General features: G+C 40.4%; 1 protein-coding gene across 1 annotated transcript in view; it reads right to left on the bottom strand.

The window, feature by feature from the left end:
* Positions 1-26753, bottom strand: part of LOC149153139 (putative ABC transporter C family member 15) — a 131446-nt gene extending 104693 nt beyond the window's left edge. Inside the window, exons 1-8 of the mRNA XM_089441283.1 lie at positions 26486-26753; positions 25944-26367; positions 22300-24722; positions 22080-22166; positions 21196-21891; positions 20715-20879; positions 19792-20086; positions 19478-19692 (exon numbers count right to left, since the gene is read on the bottom strand). Coding sequence (XP_089297409.1) covers positions 19478-19692; positions 19792-20086; positions 20715-20879; positions 21196-21891; positions 22080-22166; positions 22300-24722; positions 25944-25968 — 3906 coding nt within the window. The 5' untranslated portion in view covers positions 25969-26367; positions 26486-26753. The remainder of the gene's footprint in view (positions 1-19477; positions 19693-19791; positions 20087-20714; positions 20880-21195; positions 21892-22079; positions 22167-22299; positions 24723-25943; positions 26368-26485) is intronic.
* Between the last annotated feature and the right edge of the window lie 256 nt (positions 26754-27009).

The raw sequence follows: 27009 nt of genomic DNA, 5'->3' as shown, positions 1-27009 counted from the left end.
AACTTGACGGAAGCAACAACAATGGGTGGAAGCCCAAGGAGGAGGAAGAGAATGCAGCCCTCGCATCCAAGGGGCAGTAGGAGCAACGAAGGAAGAAGAAAGATGTTTCGAAGATCAAATGCTTCAGGTGTGGTGAACTCAGTCACTAGACAACACAGTATCCTCTTAGGAAGAAGGACAAAGATGAGAAGCATGATCCAAATGTTGGATACGCGAAAATCGAGGATGATGAATTCGTCATGAAAACCCAGGCATCTCCAGGAGGGAGGTGGGGAGATTTAGAGTTGTAGTTCGAAAGAGCTACAGATGGGAAGGATCCTTGAGGAGCCCACCCCATGGATCAATTCCTTTGCTACGAGAGCCCAGATCAGTAGTAGTAGGATGGACCAGTGTCAGTTGGTGCAGAGGAGTGTCAGAGTGATAGTTGCAGTGATTAGGAGTGCCAGAGACTGAGCAGCGCGGAGCTAGAGTTGGTGGCAATACAGTTGACATAGAGCAGAGGTCAGCAACAATGCAGGGGCTTCAGAAGGTCAGCGTAGAGACTAGCAGTAGCCAGAACTCCAGCAACGAGATGCATCATACTGAACACCTGTTCAATAATTTGGGATGCTTTTTTGTTGTTGATGCAGTAGCAACCACAGTTGGAAAGCATTGAAGTGCAGATGCAGTATTGGCAGTGGCAATGGCAGTGCCAGCAGCAGCACGGATGCAGAATTGAGAGGGAGTTGCAGTACGGATGCAGTGTTGACAGTGGCAGGGTCAGCAGTAGTACAAATGCAACATTTTCACGGTAGTCGGTGGACAGTATGTCAGACATCAACAGTGCAAAAGGAGATGTTACAGAACAAATTGATGCTTTAGCAGGGTGCATTCCTAGAGCACATTCCTCGCTAAGAGGGAGTGTTGATTTCTAGTACCATCAAAAGTGGGTTACACTAGTATTATAGGGACCTAACATGCTCTAAGTCTCAAAATTTGTAGGGAAGCTTAGACACATTGATTCTCCAATACCCATAAATCGTTTTGGGAAATTCCACCCGGAGACAATTTTATTAAAATAATTAATTATTTTTAATGGGACCCTAAGTCTAAACTTAGGAAATTAAAATAATTAATGGGTATTAATCTAAACTATGGGTGTAACTTGTAGAAGAAGACAAGGATCAAGCCAAAATGATTTAAGCCATTGCTTAGAGGTTAATATGGGTCGTTGGTTGTCCAACAGAAAGATATAAGAAGAGGCTTGAGGGGCACTTGGAGAACACATAGAGGGGAGATCAAAAGTTCGCTTTTCTAAAGCATAGTAGTTGCCCGAGAGATTTTCGGTAGTGATCTTTTGCAGAGAGGGGCAGGGATAGTATCCGAAGGGAAATCTTTCCCACACGGAGAATACTCAGTAGAGAAGAGAGAGAGAGTTCCAGTAGAGGCAGTGCAGAAGCTTTGAGGGAGTCCTAAATTTGCTGGAGGGTTCGATTTTTGTAGCTAGAAGCTGGGGTGTGAGACCGGGAGAGAAAATGTTAGAATCTCATAGGCAAATCAATTAGCAGGCAAGAGTAACGCAGGTCCTAGACATTGTGATGTTGGGCTGACGCAGACACTGCGCAAAGGCAGCCAAGGGCTGGATCGGCCAGGACTTCTAGTGATAGTGTGAGGTAATCTCACAAATCTCTCTATCAGTGATATTCTCCATAACTATATTGTCAGGAAGACATCCAAATATTGTATTTAGAAATTACTACTGCATAATAATAAAACCCTCGGTTGTTGCACTAGTTTTCCCACATTAGGTTTTTCTGGGGACATTTGTCCAAAAATAACTGTGTAAATGTGTTGTATCTTTTTCATGTTTAGTTTCTTGTTTCCGCTTATAATTTAAATGGTGTAGACTGCAGCATATTAATTTCAATATTTACTGTAGGAAACAGTAAGTAACTTGATTTAGAAACTAGCAAGTATGAGAAACTTAATCAGTTGTTGCAGTAGAAATTTGGGCATCCAAATTTTCACATCCTACGCACTCCCTGCTGGAGTTAGTAGATGAGCACCTTTCTATTTCTGCTCAGCACTTGTGAAATCAAACTTCTTGGTTGGAAGTCCTCCAAGGAAGAATTCCCTCAATAGTGTCTCTCTCTCCCACTGATGCTATTCTACCAGCAACCGCTACAAAATATCTTCGTCCCAGCTAAATATTTGCTCTGCAAGGAAAAATACACTGCTCCCTTCTGCCTCTGGAAAGCTTCGATCTAGAGATCGAATTTCTCTATCGACTCACTCAGAGAAATCGATTTCTCCTCAAAACTTTGACCTTCTAGCCCAAGGACTGCGTTGCCTGCTGGGGATTCAAAGTGCTGCCTCTGTAGTAATTTCAACTCCTCTTCCTTTCTGCTTCTGAGCTCTTCTTCTCACGGTCTGTGCTCTAATACCATGTGAAAAATCGGTTACTCGATTCCTACTACAACAACTGATGTTAATTCTTCTAATTGTTAAATTCGATTAACCAATTTACTTGTTATGTGCTACGACAAATATCGAATTAAATACACTGCAACCTACACAAATAAAAAACTATGGAAACTAAATACAACATAGGAGAGAAATAAACAACACACATCTACACAGTTATTTTTGGACAAATGTCCTCGAAAAAACCTAGTGTGGGAAAACCAGTGCAACTGCTGAGGGTTTGTATTATTAAGCAGTAGTTTTCTTAATACAATCTATGGATGCCTTGTTGGCTATCTAGTACAGAGAATATGATTGACAGAATATTAGTGAGAAATACCTCACACTATAATTGGTGATCTCGACTGATCCAGCTACATAATGGCTTGTCCCTTGCTGCATCTATGCTACCTCTGCGCAATCACTACGTAGGTCCAGTGTCATAGCTGCTAGGGACAATGTCACCCCTTTTGCTAATCGATTTGCCTCTCTAAGACTTCGATTCTTTCCTCATAGTCTCACGACCCGACTTCCAACTTTAGAAGTCGATCTCTCCAGCAAAAATACGGATCTCCTCAAGGCACCGCGCTGCCTCTATGTCAGCCTACGCTACCTAGCGTAGCCTCTGTGTCGCCTCTCCTAAATCTCTCTCTGTTACCTCTGCTAAGTATTCCCAGATCAGGAGAAATCTCCAACTGGAACTATCCCTGCCCCTCACTGCAAAAAATCACTTCGAATCTCACTGGCAACTGTTGCGCTGCTCTCTTCAGAAATTCGATCTCTAATCTCCCACTCGATGTGTTTTCCAAATGCCCATCAAGCCTCCTCTTATAATCTTCTTGTTGAAAACCAATGGCCCAGATTAGATTCTGATCAATGGCTCATATCATTTTGGCTTGATCCTCGTCTTCTTCTAGAAGTTTCACCAATAGTTTGATTATTCCCCTTTAATTATTTTAATTTCCTACGTTTAGACTTAGGTACCCATTAAAAATAATTAATTATTTTAATAAAACTGTCTCCATGTGGAATTTCCCAAAACGATCTCTGGGTATTGTGGAATACATGTGTCGAAGCCTCCCTGCAAATTTTGAGGCTTAGAGCACATATGATGCTACCAGAAATCAATAATAGAATCCACTCGTTTATGGCACCAGCTATTGGGTCATATGAATGAGAAGGGACTACATGTATCGATAAACCTCAAGCTACTTCCAAACTTGAAATCTCTGAATTTAAGTTTCTGCAAACATTGCATATTTGGAAAACAATGTAGACAAAAATTTAAAGCAGACAACCATATAGTAGTAAAGGTACTCTTGAATACATTCATTCTTATGTTTGGGGGCAATCCCCTACTGTTTCTTTTGAAGGATCGTCATATTTTGTTTCATTTATAGATGATTTCTTTAGAAAATTGTAGCTCTATGTATTAAAAGGAAAAGTTGATGTGTTTAAAACCTTTAAGCAATTTAGAATATTGGTAGAGAAGAGAACTAGCAGATTAATCAAATGTTTAAGAACAAATTATGAAGGCAAGTTCACTTCTTTAGAGTTTGAAGAATATCGCAAGGAGGCTGGGATCGTGAGGCACAAAACCACAGTTAATACTCCTTAGAAAAATGGGTGGCATAACTCATGAACACTCTTCTAGAAAGTGCAAGGAGCATGCTAAGCAATGCTAGTTTGCATCAAGAGTTGTGGGTAGAAGCAATCAATATTGCTTGTTTTTTGGTGAATCAATCACCACCTATTGCAATAAACTACAAATTCTCGAAAGAGGTATGGATAGGTCATCCCTATGGTTATTCGATTTTTTTTTTTGGTTATGAAGTGTACACTCTTATTCCTAAGAATCAACATTCTAAATTAGACCCTAAATTGAAGAGATACATCTTTGTTGGTGATTATGATGTTGCTAAGGGATATAGGTTGTGGGATCCGACTTCCCACAAAATCATCATCAACATAGATGTGGTTTTTGATGAATCTTCTCTTATTAAATTAGATTGTGTAGAAGATGTTTTGAAGCAGGAATAGGCACCAGATGAACAAATTTAGTTTGAGAATGAACCAGCTATAGACATATGGAAATGAGAAGAAGCTTATGATGGTAAAGAAGCCATAGATGTTGAAGACATTAAAAAAAATGTTGAATGTCCAAAACCAACACCGAAAATATCTACATGAGAAAGAAAACCTCCTAAAAGGTATGTTGATTTCACTTTATTTATTGCTTTCAGGACTGATGATGGGGTGCCTTTTTGTTATCAAGAAGCAATAGATGATATAAATAATTCCAAATGGATCACAATGATGAAAGAAGAAATGGATGCCTTTGGAGAAACAAAACTTAGGATCTGGTGGAACTTCCAAAAGATAGGAAGGTTGATGGATGTAAATGGTTCTTCAAATTGCAAAGAGGCATTGATGGTAATAATGAAAGATATAAGGCCATATTGGTTGTGTTACCCACTATTTTATGGGTAATATCTCAAGAAGAATTTTTTTCTCCAAGATGGTCCTTAGCTGGCAACCAACAGCCCCATGCAACCATCAGCTAGCTCATTATGCTATTTTCTCTGCCACCTGAGCCAACCATGTTGTCCCTTGCCCATTTGCCATGATCGTATGTTTGAAGGTGGGCCTCTCGAATCTAAAGGTATGCCTTGTCATTCTGAAATTGATTATTGTAGTTTCCTTATCATGGACACTTTTGGATATGGATTGATGGGGGGATTCGGCAGAAAGAATGGGCTAGTTCTGTGCTTCTGTCCTATAGACCCCTTTTAGGCATTAACCTTGGATTCTAGTCCCGTGGGATCTCTTTTATTGACCATTTGGTTCCAAGGATAGTATTTCACAACAAACCCCAATTTTGGTTGTGGTCCCGCTCTCTTATCCACTCATATTACCCCCTTTCCATTCATTATTACCCCATCATGCATCGTTTCTCCCACTTGGGTCCACATAGGGTCAACTCAGCCCTTCCCCTCGCCCACACCTTGGGTCATGGCCTGGAATGAAGCCCGGAGGTTGATGTAGCTTAAAAAAATTTAAAAGCATATATGGCCACATTCAACAGGAAGAGTACCACAAAATGCAAAAGATGGTCGGGACAAAAACATTTAGCATGTGGGAAAAAGCCAATACATGAGCTCTACCCCATCATCATGGCCATCATCCTGGTTCCAACAGGTTCTCTGAGCCCCTTCATCATATAGGAACCCATGATTGTCCCAACCCCTCGTGGGCGATGAATCGCCCCACCTTAAAGGGGGGAATTCACTGCTATATCTTATACATCATGCTCTAACCCCTTGAGCCCCGAGCATTTAATCAAAGAAAATCATAAAGAGGCAAAAGGTATATAAAGAAGGATGGAAAAACAAAGGTCGGGGCACCTCATGTACCACGATTGCTCCCTCCTACACTTTATAAACCCAAGGATGGGCTTCCCTCGTATTAGCTATCCTTGTGCCCAACATGTGGCCCAGGGTTGCCCCCTCTCATTCCCTACCTCATTCACCTATCTGCCACATGCCACAACCTTTTGACAGATGTACCTTGATTATATTCTCCCCTTTAGAAGCAAAAACCACCTAATAGGGTACTTAGTTAACCCCATTGGGAGTTTAGGAGAAATTGGCACATCCCGAAGCCCATTATGGAAGGGTAGGCCATTATGAAGTCCCCATCTATGGTCCATGATTAAGTAAGCTCATTTGCTCAATTTCTCTAATGACTTGTTGTAGTGGAAACCTAGGGGACGCATTAGATCTTATGTAGGATTGCATATGGTTTCCATTTGGGGTTTGGTCTCCCTATACGAGGTCCTAACCCTTCAGAGGGCTACATTGGCACTTGTAGGGTGAGTGTTGAGATCCATGGGCCTCCACAACAGTAGAGTGCACTCCATGGATCCCAACAGGTATTCAGAGATTGCTCGTGGTTCACCTATTCTATGAGGAGGATGCACTTAATCCATCATGCCCAGCTGGCCCTAGATCTACACCATACATTCAACAGATGATCTAGGAATTCCACGATGATGTAGCATCACCTACACCATCATCCTAGCCCTTGACGGCGACCTATAGGCATCTTCGATTTGTTTGGAGATCCATGAGGACACTTGTGTGCCCCCACATGTCATTTGGAGCACCACAGGTTATTATAAGGGGCCACTCCCTTGTCCACTGCTTTCGAGGCTCCTATTCTTCATTGTGGCACCCATGGACCTCATTAGGCCTCTTAAAGGACTCTACGACATGCATAGATTATTATTTAACCTCTTGAGAGGCTTACTTTTTTATGTGAGAGCTAGTTTGGTGGGCTTGTCATCAAAGGGTTGTATTATTAGCACATTATTTTATTTTTGGGGCTTATGTAGCCCAAGGAGGCTAATTTGAACTCCTTAGATATGTATAAATACAAGTGAGGTGAGATCATTTCTCATCATCACTTTGGATTCGATCTCTCTTTTCTTTAGATAATTTCTCGCTTTTCGCTGAAGGATGAATTGGAGCTTTTATGGATGAATTTTGATGTATGGTTATTGGTTTAACTTCTCTTGGAGCTTCGTTATTGTCATTTGTGAATGGTTGAATATACTCAACTACATTTTAAGTACGAAATTTGATGTTATTCTTTATTACTTTTGTCATATACGCTGGATGGGATTTTCGTTGTTTTAAGGCTAATTATTGCATGCAAATTGTTGCTTAATATTGTGGGATTGTCTCTATCATAACATTATCTCCATGCATTGGCCCTTGTAGTATGAGAAAAATCTCCTAGAGGTGAAATTTGACCTTGACAAGCCATTTCTCTTGTGCATTTGAAGTATAAAAGCCGCAAGATTGCTTTCACTTGACCTAGAGGGTTTGTGAAGTAATTTTGAGGCCTCCTTGATTGGAAACTAAGAAATCTTACACATAATCAACATAGATTCCATTCTCCCAAGTATTAAGGCACTGATCTACCAAGAGTGGTCACCAAACCTCCTATTTTCTTCACCTTCTCCCAAGTTTAGCCACATTGGGGTGCCTCGGGCATCAATTTCCCAGAAAGTTAGCCATTGAAAAAGTTTGATATCCTAGGGTCTCCTGCGATTGCCTCTCTTCTAGATCTCCTCTAGATTTGGAGACATTTCGAAGGTGGAGTTGGGATAAAAGCCAAGCCCTAGCTCTGAGACCAAAAATTGCCCTGCCATCCCCAAGGCTAGCACTTCCTAGGGCCAAACAACATCATCGAGTCAAATACTTTCTTTGATCCTTCCCACCTTGTCTAGGGTAAGAAAATCATTGATTATTTCAGACTTTCCTCGTACCCCAGATCGGGTCCACTTGGTCCGTGTGGTCCCATTCTTCAAGAACTATCCGGGATATTAACTTTAACAAGGATTTAGGGTGTGGGAAACTCCTTTCAAAGTATATTATCATACACCTACCCCCCCAAAATCCTCCTCATTTCCCTAGAAGCACACAGTACCTTGCTTAGAAATCAAGCAAGTCCCATTCTTCAAAACCTTCTCGGAAAGGGTTTGGGTCACTCATATCTATTGATTTATCATTCATTAGTGACTCCATACGTATTGGGTCGGCCTCAAGTCATGGTCAAGAAGCCTATATAAGGAGGCACTCGACCTCTCTCAAGGACACACACTCACTTGTCACTCGAGCACAAGTAAGAAGAAAGGATGCGAGATAAAGGAGGACGAAAGAAGACAAGAAGATCGAAGTTTTGGGATCAGTTTTGGGTTGCTTCTCTCCACACGTGTGAAGAGATCTAGGGTCTCCATCTACTGCAGAAAGGCCAAATTGCAGTCACATCAAAGTGTCAAAGATTGGTGTCAACAAGGTCTAGTTTGAAGGTCGAATTCACCAGGAAAGAGAAGGAGGCATAGCGAAGGCAAAGGAAGATATATCTCTCCATTATCTTCTCTCTCATGTGATCTAGGGTTTATGAAGCTAGGGCCGAAAAGTTGCAGAAATTGTAGGTAAGCCGAAGTTGTAGTAGTTACAGTAAGGACGAAGTTGCAAGAAGAGTGTTGTTGAATTTGAATTCAAGGAAGAAGGTGCTTTGACTTAAGGATTGACTTAGTCTTAGAGGATTCTTGGTCAATGGTCTAGGTCTTGGAATTCGTTAATTAAAGATTCTATAAGAAGAAGAATCCGCTTGGGTTTTACTCTCAAGTTGGAGAGGTTTTTCCCCTGGCTGATGGCCTACATGTTGTGTCCTTTGTCTCATTATTGTTTATAGTTTGGTCACTGTTTGATGAAGAAGAACACTATAATAATCTAAGTCAAAGAAGATCCTCATCTAAAGAAGTAAAAAGTATTCACAGACAATTATCATTACTAAAGAAATCACCTCTTGTCTCTGCCCTAGATTTCTCAACACTGGGTAGGAGTGGTTAATGAAGGACCCTATTAGGTGGTTTCAACCTTTAAGGGAATGACAGGTCCAAGGTACATCCTTCAAATTGTAGGTGTCATGTGAAACAATGATGGAACAAAGAAGGGACAAAGGGGAGGCTCCAAGCCACATGCCATGATACAAGGGTAGCTATGATAAGGAGTGCCCACGCTTTGGGTATATGAATGTAGGAGGAAGAAATCACGGTACATGAGTTACCCCGACCTTTGTTTTTCCACCCTTCTTCATTTTCCTTTTGTCTTTTATTGTTTTTTTTTATTTGATCGCTTGGGGCTCCAGGGGATGAGAGCATGATGTGTATGATATAACAATGATTACCCCTCTCAAGGTGGGGCGGTTCATCACCCACTAGGGGTTGGGACATACATGGGTTCCTTAATGATGCAAGGGGTTGGGACATACATTCCCTGTTGTATGTGGCCATATTATGCTTTTATATTTTTTTAGTTGCATCAACCTCCGGGCATCGTTCTAGGCCCGACCTAAGGCATGGACAAGGGGAATTGGATGCTAACACCTTGTGGACCCAATGGATAAATGTGGACCCAATTGGGACAATGTGAAAAAGGGCTTGTAATGAGCGGAGGGGAGTGATATGTTTGGTATCGGGAAGCGGGACCACACAACCAAATCAGGGTTTCCCATGTAGTGCCACTCCTAAAGCTAATATCCAATAAAGGAGATCCCACAGGACTAGGATTCAGGATTAACCCCTCATTTAAGGTAAGGGAACAAGAGTATATTCAAAACCCTTCCCTTTTCCAAGTCACCCAGTAATTTATACCCAAGTGTGCCTAAGAAAAACAAGCCTAAGTTACTTGCGAGATAATTGTTTCCTGAATGTTTTACTGTATTATGTATGCACACCATCATTTCTGTCTATTTTAATGAAGTACTGCAACTCTGTTACATAAAATAATTCTGTCATTTATTTGTGTGAAACCCTAACTCAAAATTTCGTCACAAGGGTAATCTTTCTAAGAGGGACATTAAAACCAACATAATTACTACTTTGGCATCTATTGACATTAGATATCCAAAGTACATGGTAGCCAACTATGGTACAAACATTTATCATTCATCAATGAAGCACTCAAATATTGCAAACAACAACATAATGCATCACAAAAACTTAACTGATAACAAAATAAGAACTTATCTATTTGAAGGCCAAACTAACCAAGATAGAGCCATGTTCCACCCAACCATAGGATTTGTTACACATGTTCTCTCTACAACAATTCATCCCCGAGCGGGCAATGATACCACAAGATTCAACTTATGTTCTCACAGGGTAGTCACTTTGTCTCAAGTCTATCAGACCTCCAATACAGAGGTCTCACTATTGAGCTTTCTACCAATATAATTATATTGCACCCCACTACCTACAATATACAGTAATAGGAGATGGTCTTCGTTCTTTATTATGTAGTTGCTCAAAAGTCTCTCCCTCTAGTGCTCTTTGTTAATTTTAGGTATGTTCTATGCTTAGAGCAATTTATTTCAATTTTCACAGCTGGCTCAATATCTTTTCCAAATTAGCAATCACATCAGCATTAAAGTACACTGCAGATAGAACATAAACATAAATCGCAGAAGACAAGCCAAGACAAGAGGACACAAGATGTGGCGCTAGCCAAGGACAAACCCCAATGTGGGGAAACCCTTGATCAATTCTTCTTATATGTTCTTCAATAGTTCAGCGGAGAGAGAGAGAGAGATAGTACGTTTACAACAGAAGTCAACACTTTGACTTACCTAGATAAGAGCATAGATTATCTATAAGAAGATGATACATGAGATCAGTTGAAGGCATGTTGCTTCAACTGATTCTCCAAGGTGACTCCTTCACCTATCGTTGTGCTACATTTCGTCATCATGCTGCACCTCACCGTGTTGCACCATGATGCACCCATCATCAGTATGTTGCATCTCATCATGCTTCATTAATCATGACTGTACCCATCATTGTACTACATTATGTGCCATTGTTGCACCATGTTTCCATACTAACCTATGTGTTGGTTGCATCTTGCTTGCTTGTTGTCCCTAGCTTGTTTGTTGTCCCTATCATGCTTGTTGTCCTTAGCATGCTTGTTGTTGCATGCTAGTTGTAACATTGCATGCTTGGTGTATTCGCTGCTAAGTACCATACAATTGTCCCACTGTTAGTTAGTTGTCCCTTGCATGCTGCTCTCCTTCGGAGACAGATGCTCTGGCTGTTCCTGCAGTTCTCGGCAGTTTCGACTGTTCCCGGCAGTTTCGACAGTTCCGGCAATTCCGGTTGTTCCCGGCAGTTCCGGTATTTCCGGCAATTCGGCTGTTCTTGGCAGTTCCGGCAGTTTCTGCAATTTCGGCAATTCCGGCTTTTGCCCTCTACGTCAGCTTTCCCACCTGTTCCGGTAGTGCCGACAGTTCTGGCAGTTCTTGGCAGTGTCGACAGTTCTGGCTTTTCCTGGTAGTTCCGGTTTTTCCCGGCAGTTCCGACTTTTCCCAGCAGTCCCGACATTTCCCAGCAATTCCGGCTTTTCTCGGCAGTTCCCGGTAATTCCGGTTTCTGCCCTCTGGATTAGGGCAGCATTATCCCTTAGGATCTCTCCTCCTACTAAAACCCAAAGACAAGTAGAGAGGAAGACATCCCAAGTGTGTTGAAATGACTTGAAGGCCACCTCTATTTATACTAAAACGTTGAGCACAAGTGGGGTTTATTTGGTTGTTGGCCGACCTTGACAAATTGTCCCATAACACAAATAAATTCATATCTCCATGAATACTTATCGGAATCGGATAATCTTTAGATCAATCCTGCACTTCTTGATGAGAGGGATCCAAGAAAAATATCAGATTCCATTAATAAGATGACCCACATGGAGTTTGGCCCTAGTTGCCAATTTTAACACTCCCTCTCAACTAGGGAGAACTCCATCCGCTGATCCATATGTCCGACTGTACTATCTTCGCCATTACTGCTCTGCTTTGCTGAACAATGAAGAAGAAGAATTGATCGAGAATGTCTCATACCATTCTCTACTGACCCGAAGTTAGTTTCATCTGAAGAGAGTGTGTCACATCACTCTTACTGGCCCGAAGTCAGTTTTATTCATCCCAGATCAATATCACAAGAGAGTGTCTCAAACCACTCATACTGATCCCAAATCAATGGAGGTCATCCTAGCATAAGGAGTACGGTAGATACAATGATGTGTCTATCGATAGTACTACTATGGTCCCTAACCCCATTTCCTGGCTCATTGATCAGATGAGAGGTACTTCCCATGAGTCCCAGACTGCATGGGTAGGATGCCTCGATAGGAGAACTAATCATCATGTCCATAGGAGAACAAATCATCCTGCCCCACAGTTGCCATGGGAGAACTAATCATCCTGGCCCACAGGAGAACTAATCATCCTGTTTCATAGTTGCCATGGGAGAACTAATCATCCCGGCCCACAGGAGAACTAATCATCCTGTTCCACAGTTGCCATAGGAGAACTAATCATCCCGGCCCACAGGAGAACTAATCATCCTGTTTCACAGTTGCCATGGGAGAACTAATCATCCCAGCCCACAGGAGAACTGATCATCTTGTTCCACAGTCGCCATGGGAGAACTAATCATCTCGACCCATAAGAGAACTAATCATCCTGTTCCATAGTCGCCACGGGAGAACTAATCATCCTGACCCACAAGAGAACTAATCATCCTGTTCCACAGTTGCCACATGAGAACTAATCATCCTGTTCCACAGTCGCCACAAGGTATCACAAGGGAAGGTTGAACTTGTCATCTTGTACATAGTGCACCACCAGGGGAGGGTGAGTCGCCCTGTGGTCGAATGTTGCTCCAGTAAGTACCCCAAGCCCCCCAGAGCTCCCAGAGCTCAATGAATGCAACATGCAGGACCCTTATAAGAAGGTCTCTCAATGACTCCAAGTTGTTCGAGAAAGTCACAGATTTGACCTTTCCCCGGGGCTTTGACAAAATGTCTACGACCTGTACATCAGTCTCAATGCGATGGAGCCTCCTTGCTCATCGACTTACGATATCCCAGATAAGGCAGTATCTGATGTCTATCTACTAGAGCAATCATTGAATACGGGATTCCTCAATAATCAAATCCCCCCTTTGGTTGTCATAGAGAATCACAGTGGTATTCATCATGTGTACAAACAGCTCACTGAAGAGCTTCCACAACCATGCAGCTTCACACAAGATCATACTCGTAGCTATGTATTCGGTCTTGGCGGTGCTTATAGCAACCGACTTCTGCTTCCTGCTCATCCATGATATCGATGCAAAACCCAAAGAGAACCAGCACTGAGAAGTGCTCTAGTGATCCTCCACACTGCCCGCCCAGTCAGCGTTTGAATAATCATGCAGCTTCATATTTCCGGCAGTGTATCTCAATCCATGAGAGATTGTGCCCTGAAGATATCTCAAAAGATTCTTGGCACCAATCCAGTGAGGCTCAACCAAATATGAGCCCACCATGCTAACTACAAAACATATATCCGAATGGAAGTTCACCAAGAACATCAACACGAATGAGTTTATGAAACTCAGAGGCATTTCCCAAATCTGGTCCGACGTCACTACCATATAACTTTTTAAAGTTAAGATCCTCAAGTTAGTCACAGGCTTGCAGTTTATCATTCCACATTCGGAATCCAACTCCCTCTTACTTCTGCAAATGAGAGGGTCTGCACCTGTTTGAAATAGGTCGTCCTCAGAAGGTACGTATGAGAGGTCTATCATCCACAACCTTCAAACAATGGTTTGGATCGGCTTCACTTTTAGTGAATCTCAGCTTCATCTGACAACTATCAATCCTCTCATACTACGCCCGGGGAATTTTGCTTCAAGTCATAGAGGGCTTTCTTCCACCTGCATACTTGAGATCCTTGATCATCAATCTCAAACCCCTCGGGTTGTTCCAAACCTGTGGACCTGCTACATGAGGGGAATGGTCCCCTTGTAATATTTTCCTTCGGTACATCTCAGACATGTACTTTCATGCTCTTTTTGAATTCAGTCATCCTTGTCACCATCTGACTCACAGAACTCCGGTGCTATGTGTCAATGGACATGGTCCCCAGTGGACTTCTTGCAACTTGATACAACCCTGAACTCAAAAACATCTTTGAAAATTCTATTTTCAAACACGTACCTATCCATCGATGAGTGCCACCTCGTAACCTTTGACTTCCATTGCTGAAATGGACACGAGGTTCTTCTTGCGATCAAGTACATAAAAGAGATTCTGTAAATGAATTGAGTTACCCTCATTCAATTGAGGGGTAACATTCCCTACACCCTTTCCGGGATAGGTGGCATCGGTTCCAAGTATAATCCCACAATTGTTTCCATCTCTACCAAATTAGAGAGTGCACCCTTCTATCCGATGAAGTGCCTTGAAGCACTACAATCAATAAGCTAGATTCCCAAAGAATCTAAAGGAGAGGGACAATACAAGATTATGCTTCTTTATCTTATCAAAAACAACATTTGATTCTTCATACTTGGGGTTCCTTGCTTTCTTTAAGGATTTGACCATTTCCTTGATGACCTCCATTACCTATCACTCCTTTGATCATTGAAGATGTCCTTGGAATGATTGTTATCTTCATCAAGAGATGTGTCTCTACCATTCGGACACTCCTTCGGATAATGGCCGAACTTATTGCAACCAAGGCATCTGCCTTTCCTTCCACCCTTAGATCCGTACTTCCCAATGAAGTGATCTTTAGGTAGGCCATCAGAAACTTTTGTTGCATTATTCTGATAATATTCTCTGCTTCGACTTCACCTTCGGTGAATTTGAAGAGGGATGAGGAATCCACTGATCCTTTTGTCCTTTCCCAACTGTCTTCAGTGATTGCTCTTTCACTCTTTCTTGGGCATTGTCTTCACCTCAGCTCTAATACCATGTTAATTTTAGGTATGTTCTATGCTTAGAGCAATTTATTTCAATTTTCATAGTTAGCTCAATATCTTTTCCAAATTAGCAATCACATCAGCATTAAAGTAAATTGCAGATAGAACATAAACATAAATCGCAGAAGACAAGCCAAGACAAGAGGACACAAGATGTGGCGCTAGCCAGGGACAAACCCCAATGTGTGGAAACCCTTGATCAATTCTTCTTATATGTTATTCAATAGTTCAGCAGAGAGAGAAAGAGATAGTACGTTTACAATAGAATTCAACACTTTGACTTATCTATAAGAGCATAGATCATCTCTAAGAAGATGATACATGAGATCAGTTGAAGACAAGCTGCTTCAACTGATTCTCCAAGGTGACTCCTTCACCTATCATTGCGCTGCATTTCGTCATCATGCTGCACCTCACCGTGCTGCAACATGCTGCACCCATCATCACTAGTTGCATCTCATCATGCTTCATTAATCATGACTGTACCCATCACTGTATTGCATTATGTGCCATTGTTGCACCATGTTGTCATACTGACCTATGTGTTGGCTGCATCTTTCTTGCTTGTTGTCCCTAGCTTGCTTGTTGTCCCTAGCTTGCTTGTTGTCCCTAGCATGCTTGCTGTTGCATGCTAGCTGTCCCTTGCATGCTAGCTGTAACATTGCATGCTTGGTGTATTCGTTGCTAAGTACCATACAGTTGTCCCAATGTTAGTTAGTTGTCCCTTGCATGCTACTCTCCTTCGGAGACAGATGCTCTGGCTATTCCGGCAGTTCCCAACAATTCTGGCAGTTTTGGCTGTTCTCGGTGGTTCCCGCAGTTTTGGCAATTGCAGTTGTTCCAGGCAGTTCCGACAGTTCTGGGAGTTCTGGCAATTCCGGCTGTTCCCGGCTGCTCCTGCTTCTACCCTCTGCGTCAGCTTTCCTGCCTGTTCTGGCAATTCCTGGCAATGTCAACGGTTCTGGTAGTTCCGGCAATTCCGGCTGTTCCGGCTTTTCCTGGCTTTTCCTGCCAGTTCCGGCTTTTCCGGCTTTTCCCAACAGTTCCAGTAGTTTCGACTTTTCCTTGCAGTTACGGCTTTTCCGGCAGTTTCGGCTTTTCCCAGCGGTTCCAGCAGTTCCGGCTTTTTTCTGGCAGTTCCGGCAGTTTCGACTTTTCCCGACAGTTCCGGCTTCTACCCTCTGGATTAGGGCAGCATTACCCATTAGGATCTCTCCTCCTACTAAAACCCAAAGATAAGTAGAGAGGAAGAGATCCCAAGTGTGTTGAAATGACTTGAAGGCCACCTCTATTTATACTAAAACGTTGAGCACAAGTGGGGTTTATTTGGTTGTTGGCCAACCTTGACGAATTGTCCCATAACACAAATAATTCATATCTCCATGAATGCTTATCGGAATCGGATGATCTTTAGATCAATCCTACACCTCTCGATGAGAGGTATCCAAGAAAAATATCATCTTCCATTAGTAAGATGACCCACATGGAGTTTGGCCCTAGTTGCCAATTTTAACACTCTTCAATGCGCGGACAAAGTTCAAATGGATATCCTTTTTCTCTAGCATATTTTTCTCTTATATCATGGGATCTCATGGCTTTTGGACATGATTGTTCTTCCACATAGCCCAACCACCTTTTGTTTTCTTTGCTCAACCTATCATCTAAGTGTCCATCACTTTTCTTACACATGTTGTGTCCCAACATGGCCCAAAATTAGAAATTGACCCCAACAGTTTCCTTTGTAATCTAGGAAGGAGTCACTCCTCCTTCCGCCTTAAATCTTTGTGCCTCTTTCCCACTTGAGTTGTTTTTCCTTGGATTTGTACACCCTAGCAATCTCTCGCTTGGAGCTCCATGCCTCTTAGTGCAATTTGTTTCTCTATGGTCGGCTGCATGCCTCCACCGCTACATGGGAACCTCCTTTGACCAACCACTTCTTGCAACCACCATCTTCTTTAGCTGCACACCCTCGATCTATAAACACATGTGTGGGCTCTCTCACTAACTCGTGGCTCCCTCTCCCTTGGATGATTCGACTATCTCCCCCTTCCCCATGCAATTCTCCCTTGCAAGAGAAAGACAAAGATGTGGGATGGGTTTCCTGACGATATGAGTTTGCACAACAATGTTGTGTTGGCAATAGCCAACTTGGATCTTAATGAACTAGTGCTAGAGGATGCTATTTTTTATGATGGTGATCCTCCTCTTGAGGGGTCATCCTCCACACATATAGATGCAGATCTTGGATTGGATATAGTGGAGCAGGATGATGGAGAAGAGAGAAATGGCAATGATAATGATTTTGACAATTCTGACATGGAGGAGGACTACTGACAATGACAAGCTATGAGATTCTTCGATCTACAATCTTAGTATCTATCCTCTTTTCTATTTTCCATTGATATTATCACCTATAGTATCACTGACTTGGTGTCTATGTAATACATTTTGATTTTGATGACATCAAATGACTTAATGAGAAAATTGCATTTTCTGGTTCTAACTTCTAAATTTCTATTTTATGACATGTCTATTGAATATTCTATTTTCTTGTGTGTTAAATTATCATTAATGTAGTAACAAGTTGAATTATTATTTTGTAAATGTTCTAGTTTCTGAAAAATATGGGTCTAAATATATACAAACACACATACAGACACACATGTAACATGTCCCTCGTGCACTATTTTCGAGGTCAACATGTCTCGTGTCAATTACTCATGTTCACATGTCCTGTCTCCCCATGTCATGTGACTTAGCTTTTACCTAATGATGCTCTTGTCAATCCTTATGTTCCCCTACAATAAGACTACTTACTTTTGGCCCCTGGGGCACTGCTTCTCTCAGGTGCAAATAGACACTTCTATATCTCCCAAACTGTAACAAAATGAAATTTTCTTCTATACTAGAAAATTGTTTGGAATCCTATGGAGGCTCTGCCATGGCAAGATAATTTTCTCTGAATCAATTTTTAATCAATTGTTTCATAACAATTTTAAATAAAGTACCTTTTTCTACCTCTGTTGGTGAATAGTGATTTTCCTGTTCTCGGGCCAGTCCATGGATTTTTTCAAGGAGTTCATTGAAATTGTTTTTAGGTTCAGATCTACTTCATCCCTTACTCTTGCTAGTAAAATTGTGGCTCATTTTGAGTTACACCTAGATTTCATGGCTCAACCTTGTAAACTATGAAATTGAGCTTTCCATGAATTGACGCCAAATTAATGAAAATCTTATCAAGATTTTACTCTTGAGATTGCTTCCACAATCCTCACCCTAAAGTCTCGGGTAAATCTGGGTTCATATGCAAAACAATCTAAAAATCATTTTCGTTTTCCAGACTTACTTTTCATTTTGGAAAACCTTTCTATATTTATTCCTCTCATTCGTTCTCTTCTTCTTTTCGTTCATTCTTCTTCTTATAGGAAAATATGCCATGAGATTGTCAAGATGTAGTCTTTCCTTTACCTGATGAAGCTCTTACTGATTGCTCAGTTGATGATTTTCCTTTGTGGAATTTGAGCTTGTCTCCGACATGACAAATCATATGACAAAAAAGTCATCCAATGGAATGGGGGGCAACAACCTTTAAAGCACAAAAAGTATGTAACCAAAAATAATAAATGTACACATTACAAATGTTTGCAACGAGATATAGGACATAGCGTTGGTAATCTAAGTGAGGGTTCCAGCTTACATGATTGGGCATACCCTGTAGGTCAGGAATCCCCAATGGGTGCAGATGGATGCTTTAGTCCTGTTCCCAAGCGATCACCATGATCTCTTTTCTGCAAGAAACAGAGGACAGATACCTATCTAACACAGGTTTTTGCTACTTGAATTTGAACGAGTTTACTGCAGATTTCCTTCAGTATTATAAAAATCTAATACTAGACTCTTATCATTACAAATGACTCTCTTGTTTTTTTCTTATAATTGAACACTATAGTGCTAAACTCTGTGTTGCATTTATTATGCGTGCACAGTGCACACACAAAAAAAGAAAAAACTTGTGAATTTAAGATGTTGGCTTGCAGACATGCAAATTTCAAGTAAGAATATTTTTAGGTTTATGGATGATGTGATTTTTGACAGTTTGGCTTTGTGCAAATAAGGGTAGAAAAGTAATGTGATTTAGTTGTCACATTCATAAAAGGGGTTGAATAATGTCAAAAAGGAAAACAATTTCAGAACATGTAAAGGTTTCTTGACCTAATATGCTGTAGATATACAACCCACCTTAACTTGTTGCTAGTTCATACTGAGCCTGCAGCATGTTAAAATAGTTCAGTACTCTGACCTTAATCATAAAGCTTTCTTCTATCTCAATAATGTGATTTAAAAATCTCCTTACATCTGCAGAAAATCTGCATTTTGTAGGTTGTTGTTAATCAATGATGCATGCTTCTTAATGTATTCTGTATTGTTCAACAATGAAATATATAATGCATTCCACTGAAGTTTTTTTATTAGGCATAAACCCTGCAATGGCGGGAACAATAAAACCAGATCTTATGTGTGCTTACAGTCACTTTTTATTTTTCCTTTCATATATGTATATCTCCACAAGCATGCTATGGTATCTTGAAATTGGAAAAACTACACAAAAAAAGACTAGAAAAAATTAATTTCATGCTCTCACTTATTTGTTGCTCATACCTGCAAGTTGTCAAGGCATATTGTTCCTTCAGATGGCCATTCATGAGGTGGTCTGGAATCTTCTATTACCAATGGAGCTTCACTTGGGATATGTGAATATTGTATTATCCTTTCTACTGAAATCATTTTATTCTCAGCATTGCATAGATTCCATATAATTGTTGCTAGTAAGACGTTGAGATTTAATCCATATGTTACTGCTAGCCCAGCAATGCCTGCATGTCAAGGATGTTAATCACCTATTCCTACATGTAATTAAACAATCAAATATGAAAAGCTTTCTCTAGACTCAAAACTATTTTAGAAATCCTTACCTGGGTCAATCACACCTTCGGGCAAGCTCACGACCACAACTAAGGAGAAGGCAAATACAAAATTTGATAGAAGATTTAATCTGAAGCTAAGCCACTCCATAGCAGATATGTTATAAAACCATGGTCTCGAATGATCATCAATTAGGGAAAGATTTGTGTTTATGAATCGTGATTCCTGGTTAAAAGCTCGCACTGTGGCAACCCCAGAAAGTGATTCAGCAAAATGGTGAAGCATCGGGGCTCTTCGAATTCCCGCCAAGCGAGCAAGTTCTCTAGCAGTTGGTATGTAGTATTGCTGCAGAGTAGGCATGCTTTTATCAAAACTTATGCTGGAAGAGGGTGCTGTATTGTTAAATGTACAAAACGAGAACATTATGTAATATGGATAGTATGCCATTCTTCATTATCCTAATGTCCATGTTATGATTTGTGAACCACATTATCTGTATTGAGAATTGCATCGGGTATTGAAAACGTTGGTGAACTTATAATATTAGAAGGGGCCAATTCCTCTTGGAAAGTCCTTTTATTTTTGTTTTATTCCAGCTAAAAGGAAAATACAAAAATTCCTGTAACACATTTGTCAACGTAAGCATAAGAGATTCATTAATGCTCTCTTGATCAATCTGCCATAACTCATTTTTATTCAATCAACAGGCGTTACTTGTGATAAGTAAAATGAATTAACATGCCATTGATGTGCAACAGTTATAACATAGTTGTAAGCATTTCATTCTTTGCAATGTCTTTTCATATAATTGTGTGTCCTTGTCTTGTGTACTTTGCATTTGTAGTGCACATCAGCTTGAGACGGGACTAGTTAACTATATTTTTTAAACCAATATTGCTATGCCTTTATGTAACTGTGCATATGTGGGTTTTGTGCCAATATGTTGTGAAATAGAGAAGGATGAAGCACTCACCTGATACCATATGCAGATGGCAGTCACAGGTACAAATATAACAAATACCTGCCATGCTGCCTGTGACATAACTGCCATAGTCCCTAATATCTGTATTACTGAAAAGGCAACCCAACCTAATCTCATTGCAATTTCTAAATCCAACACGCTTTGGTCCGTTGATGCCTGTTTCATGCAATTAAAAAGCGTATAGCTACTTAGCAATGGCTGATGATAATACTTGAGTGGAATGACTTATTTATATTCTGCTGTGGTCAATGAAGGAAAATCCATGCTTCTCTAAAGAATGTCCCAACGTATTTTAAGATAGGGAAAAATTTATCTTTTCTAATCAGATTCAATTGGACAATTTATCATTCTGTAATCAAATTTATCCTAATTTATCTGCCAGTGGAAGTCTGCACATACTCATGTTTGCTTATTCATTTTATATGTAATCAAATGACTCAATAAACTTGAAAATTAGGAAAGCATCACAAACCCTGTTCAAGATCCGGCCTGTTGGTGTCATATCAAAAAAGGACATGGGGGCATGGAAAATACTGCGGAGCATGCCCAAAAAGAGTTTTTGAGATGTCAGAAGGCCCACTATGGATACCAGTAATGCTCGGATCAACACACACAAAGAGCATCCTATTGATAATGCAGTGTACACTAGAATGAGGACACCAGTACTAATCGTAGGCTCTACATCTAGTGTGGGAGGACATGCCCATGCCATCCAATAGTTGCTTCCAACTTGTAGAACCTGAAAAATTGTCTGTGATAGCAACACAACTGGAACCAAGGCACCACCTAATACTGCTGTTAAGTAAAACCAATAAACCTTTTTGTTAACACTTCCTGATTCTCTCTCTTCATCCTGTGTAAGCTGTAACTGTTTAAACTTTGTATCCCCATTAGGTTCCTGTTGTATTCCATTGCATGTTTGTTTTTTACTGTTCTGAAGATGTAAGGTTTTGACTCTAGTATTTACTTGGTCAGAAGATTTCTTATCAGAAAGTCCCATGGGATTCTCATCACTTATCAGAACGATCCCTTTGGCTGATAAATTCTCTACCGTAACAATACTCTCCAAGGCTTGATTATGCGCACTGACCAAGGTATCAAAACCTGTACCTGCCTGTAAAAGCTCATCATACTTTCCAGCTTGTGTAATCTTTCCATTTTGCATCACCTGTCAAAGAAGGAATGATAACAACTCAAATTATTTTCCATAATATTTTGTACCATTTCGAAATGGAAGAAGGAACACAGGATGTGAAAATTCTATAATATATAGAGCATGAAAGCTGTGGAATGTAAACTTGGAATCTAAGAGTACTTCTTAACTTCAAAATGTAAGAGGTTAGATGATTTACTCACAAGTATGAGGTCCGCTGAGGGCAGAAAATCGACTTGGTGGGTGACATATATTAAGGTTTTGCCACTCAAAACACCCATAAGGCATTCCTGTTAATGTCACATGGGGTTAAACATTCTTTTCTAAGATTGATTTATGGAATTTTTTCTTTGAATAAATTTGGGTTGTCAGATCCATTCAAAAAAAAATTAATCTATCAAAAGAAAACTAAATGAAACAAACCTGAAAAAGATGAGTTCCTGTATGTGCATCAACAGCACTAAAAGGGTCATCCAGAAGATAAATATCAGCATCCTGGTATAATGCACGTGCAATCTGTATCCTTTGCTTTTGTCCACCACTCATGTTGATTCCTCTTTCTCCTATTTCTGTTTGGTCGCCATGGGGAAAAAGTTCTAGATCTTTATTTAAGGCGCATGCTTGAAGAACCCTCTCATATTTACTCATTTCCAGGATACTTCCAAATAAAACATTTTCTCGAATGTTCCCACTTTGAATCCATGGGGACTGAGGAACATAAGCCTTACTGCCACTGACATTGACAGTTCCAGATATTTTTGGAATCTCTCCCAATATGCAAGACAAAAGGCTTGACTTACCTGATCCAACAGTTCCACAAACTGCCACCCTCATCCCTCTCCTGACCTGCAAATGTATATTTTTGAGAGTTGGCTGTTCCAAAGAAGGATCCCAGTTGAAATGTCCATTTTTTATATCAATTGCTAACTCAGTTAAATGTGTAGGGATGCTTTCAACTGCATCTGCTTGTAATTCTTGCTCTTGAAGAAAGGCAGTGACACGATCGAGGGACACTTTTGCTTGTGCAAGTATTGAAAGGAGGTCTGGAAGATTATAAATAGGTTCTTGAAGTATTCTAAATGTTGCCAATGCTGAGAGGACTCTACCAGCTGTCAAAGGGATTCCCATGAGGATGGTGGCACCGAATGTTATTACTGATATAAATGCGGGTGCTCCCCAGAAAATGAATGTTGTAGTAGCTCCAAGTTGAAGTGACTTTCGAAGCCAACCATACTCAGTTTTTCTCAAATCCTCCAATTTTTCCAAATATCTCATCTCCCAAGCTTGCAGTTTGAGTATTTTCATGCTTTTTAATATTTCTGACGTAGCTTTCATCCGTTCATCTTTTGATTCCATGATCTTCGTCTGAAAGTGCTTTTGTCTTCTTGTAAGTGGTAGGTTTCCCACCATCACAAGCAATGTAGCCGCAAATCCTGAAAGTGATGCCATGCCTAAGTTTTTATAAAGAATATACATTGCAAGCATAATCTGTATAGGAAGCATCCAGATTGTGTTTAAATACCATGCAAAGTCTCCAATACGCTGGACATCTACACTCATATAGTTGATTATTTCCCCACTACTGTGACCCTGACGAGCCTGACTTGACAGATGAAGGCCTTTCTTATATATATGTGCTGTAAGGGCTGCTCGCAGGCGCATTCCAAGCTGCCTTGCCCCAAAAATCCATTGCCTTTGTGATATAGTCTCAACAAGCTTTGCACCAAAAAAAGCACAGGCTAGCATATAACCTTTATGTGTAGAACGCTGCTTTCTAGTCAAAAATTTTACAAAATCATCAATCAAGTACGGACCAACATAAGATGCAGTTGCATTTATAACTGCAAAAATTGCATTCAGAGCGGCTTTTTTCCAAATAAATAGGACAACAGCTTTTGACATTGATGGTTTTTTTGAAGGATGCTTTTGTTTCAGAAAATCTACTTTTTCCTCGAATGAACGATAAACATCATCAGCAGAGTCCTTCTTTGCAACATTTGGTATGTCATCGAGTTCCAGGGGTTTCTTATTGCCAACACGAAACAAGGGATCGAGCCAAGAAAATGTGACAAGACCAAATATACTCGCTTTGGCATATGGTGATTCTGGCTTTGTATCTGCATGCTTCACTGCAGTGGAACCCAAAAGTGGTTCTTCAAGCTCCGATGTGGAGCTGTATATGCCCGTGTCTCCTCGAATAGCAACACAGAACAAAATGAGGCATAAGAATAAAGTGAAAAAATCTATATATGCATCCGTGGATATTTCCCTGTATGCAACTACAGAGTTGATATCAGTTAGAGAGGAGAGAACTGATTGCACAAAAGAGAATATCCACCAGATTCGCAAAATGATTGGGAGTCTCCTACGAATTGTCTTTCTGATATTGAATGTGATTATAGACACAAATGACCATGTGAATGTCAGTATAATATCTTCTGCAACTACAGAAGCATGCCAAGCACATTTTCTTTGTATGCCATGAAATACATCCCAAGCCGTGACTAGAAAATAGGAGGCTGAGAGTAAAAAACAGCAACTGAGAGTGGTCTTGTAGATGAAACCCAATTTGATTGTTGAATCTGAAGTGTTGGGGGTTGTCTCCTTGTTTGTTCCATTGTAGGACATTTCATGCTTTGAATCTGCAGGGTTGTTTGTAAAATGTTGGGTAATCCATCCCCTGATAAAGGTCATGAAGAAGCCGCTAAGGAAGCTAAGATGGATGACAATAGCAACTGTCTGTCCGGTGCAAGGTCCAAATAAAAGATTAGATCCTTGCCATTGGAGAAACCCGTCCAGGAACTGAAGCTCCGATATTCCATGCAACTGAAATGTCTCACTGGTGTCTGCTAATAATTGACAGAAAATCTTAGTCCAGACCCAAGTAAGAAAGATGCATTCATTTAAAAAAAAATTAAGCCTCCTCTCTTGGATAAGGTGTCTGACATTTATCCTTCACATTATTTCACTTAGTCCAATTTGTGAGAACAACAGACTAATATTTAAATTTTCATAGGGAGCATACAGAGCCTACAAGCTGCCCGAGGAACTAAAATAGGTAACAGTACGTAAGAACATGAAATACACTACTGTTATTTTATGTGGTGATTTTCATTGATGAAGATATCACTTTAGCAGTTGTAAAACCCTCCAAAAACTAGGCCGACCTAAAAAACATTATGCCAGAGGAGAATCCAGTGCAAATTAACAAAGACAAGCTTCTTTATTCTGGCATAACATATTTCTTCGTTCTCATGATCCACTCAACCCTTGGTCCAATAACTAGGAATGCTAATTTGGAGATGAGTATCCATATAATCTTTCTTTTCAACGTTAGACAGGCTGCTTTTGCTACTATATGAATAAGAAATTCCTAAATCCATTTGATAATACCATCCATTTTCGCTGCTTTCTAAAAGCACGGGTTATTTATATTTACATGTTCTTTTGGCATCGTTAGCAAATGAAGACAAGCAACTGGGTTTGTCTCATTAAATCACAGGTAGCTTGCAAATCCTTTTACCTATGCTTTGGAATGTGGATGCAATTAAAATTGTAAGGTTTAATCTATTATATCTTTTTATCACACTGGCAATAGAACAATATACATGATCTGAGTACAATGGCTGTTGCAAGCTACGCCCTGTAAGGAGAATATCCAATCTTCCATATTCAATTTTATGATCTTGTTAGTCTCCCACTCGTCACAAAGGAAACTAGCTATCTTTTCCTCTATCCATGCAACAGGCAAAGGAAACCAGCTGATACAAGATTAAAACATGGAAAGTATATATGATAGCCCATAAGGTACAATTTTTATCATTCAACGAATCCAAAATACCACTTCAAAAATTCTCTAATTTCTATCTACTTTTCAGTAGCTCTAAGCTTCTTTCTCTGGAAATTTTTTTATCATTCAACGAATCCAAAATACCACTTCAAAATATTCTAATTTCTATCTGTTTTTCAGTAGCTCTAAGCTTCTTTCTCTGGAAAACAAAAATGTCAAATTATATGTACTGGACTGTGGATATGTAAGCTGTAAGAAGCAGCTACTAAACACGAACCTGGTTGACTACTTTGAATTGCCATGGTTAGTATTCAAAGAAATTCTCCAGAGTTCCTGTCAACAAATGTTCTCGATAGCAATAACAAGTTAACAACCCGGCGCGACAGTCTGTCTATCCCTCACAACTGCACCCAAGTTGTTTGAATGGATGGAAGCAAAACATGAGCAGGTTGCTACTTATTAGAACCATATAATTGAAACTTAAAACTATAACCAGCTTACTGGTAATGCGGTAAACAACTGATTGCGTGGGCAAGAGGAGGAATATCCATTACTCAATGGGCACATGGGGAGGAATATTCATTTCTTTTTGTTGTTCACTGGCACGGTTTGCAATCACAGTCCATGTTGTTATCTATCACTAATGCAAGCACGATATCGAGCAGGCCGTTTTGCACTATCTGGCATTTCCCAATAGAGATCTGCAAAGTAGTTGATAATTCAGTTTATTAAATTCATTGGTGCAGACTGAGCGGAATTTGCCTTAATTCTCGACAAAAAGCTCTAACAAAATGCCGTGCTGAATTCAAATACATGCACCTCAACTTTATACTAATTTAATTGCCAGTGGGAAATGACCCATTTTTCTCCGCTAGTGTGAGACTGGTGTCAGTGGCTAATGCGACAAGGGAATGTAGCCTTCCTGATCAGAAATTGCTGATTATAGGACCATGGATGGGGTCACCATGAAAAAAATAATGGATTCCCAGAAATATACAACAGGCCATAGCCCGAGGAATAAAAGGTATGTGCACTGTGCAGGTTAAGGTTGGGATTGATGTAGCCAGTGAAGAAGTGAAGATTCGTTGTTGTCTTGGATTTGAAAGAAAAAGAATGTTAATGGGTGGATAGTGGGATTTCATGTGGCATTCACCACAAACGACGCTAATGCGTCCAAGCCTGTACTCGGTAGCATCAGTAAAATGGATTCTCCTTTTAAAGCTTTTAGATTTGAATCCCAGTATTAGATCCACTTTTTCAGATTTGAATACTAGTATCACATCCGGTGAATATGACGTGTGTGTTAGAAAAAGGCCGGAAGGAGTTCAGAATCCTGTGCTGGA

Source organism: Pinus tabuliformis, chromosome 9, assembly GCF_031772625.1.
Source record: "Pinus tabuliformis cultivar Carrire ecotype Pingquan chromosome 9, CPIR1, whole genome shotgun sequence".
Classification (NCBI taxonomy): domain Eukaryota; kingdom Viridiplantae; phylum Streptophyta; class Pinopsida; order Pinales; family Pinaceae; genus Pinus; species Pinus tabuliformis.
Note: the sequence above shows the minus strand (reverse complement) of the source record. Positions and strands in the feature narration are given on the sequence as shown.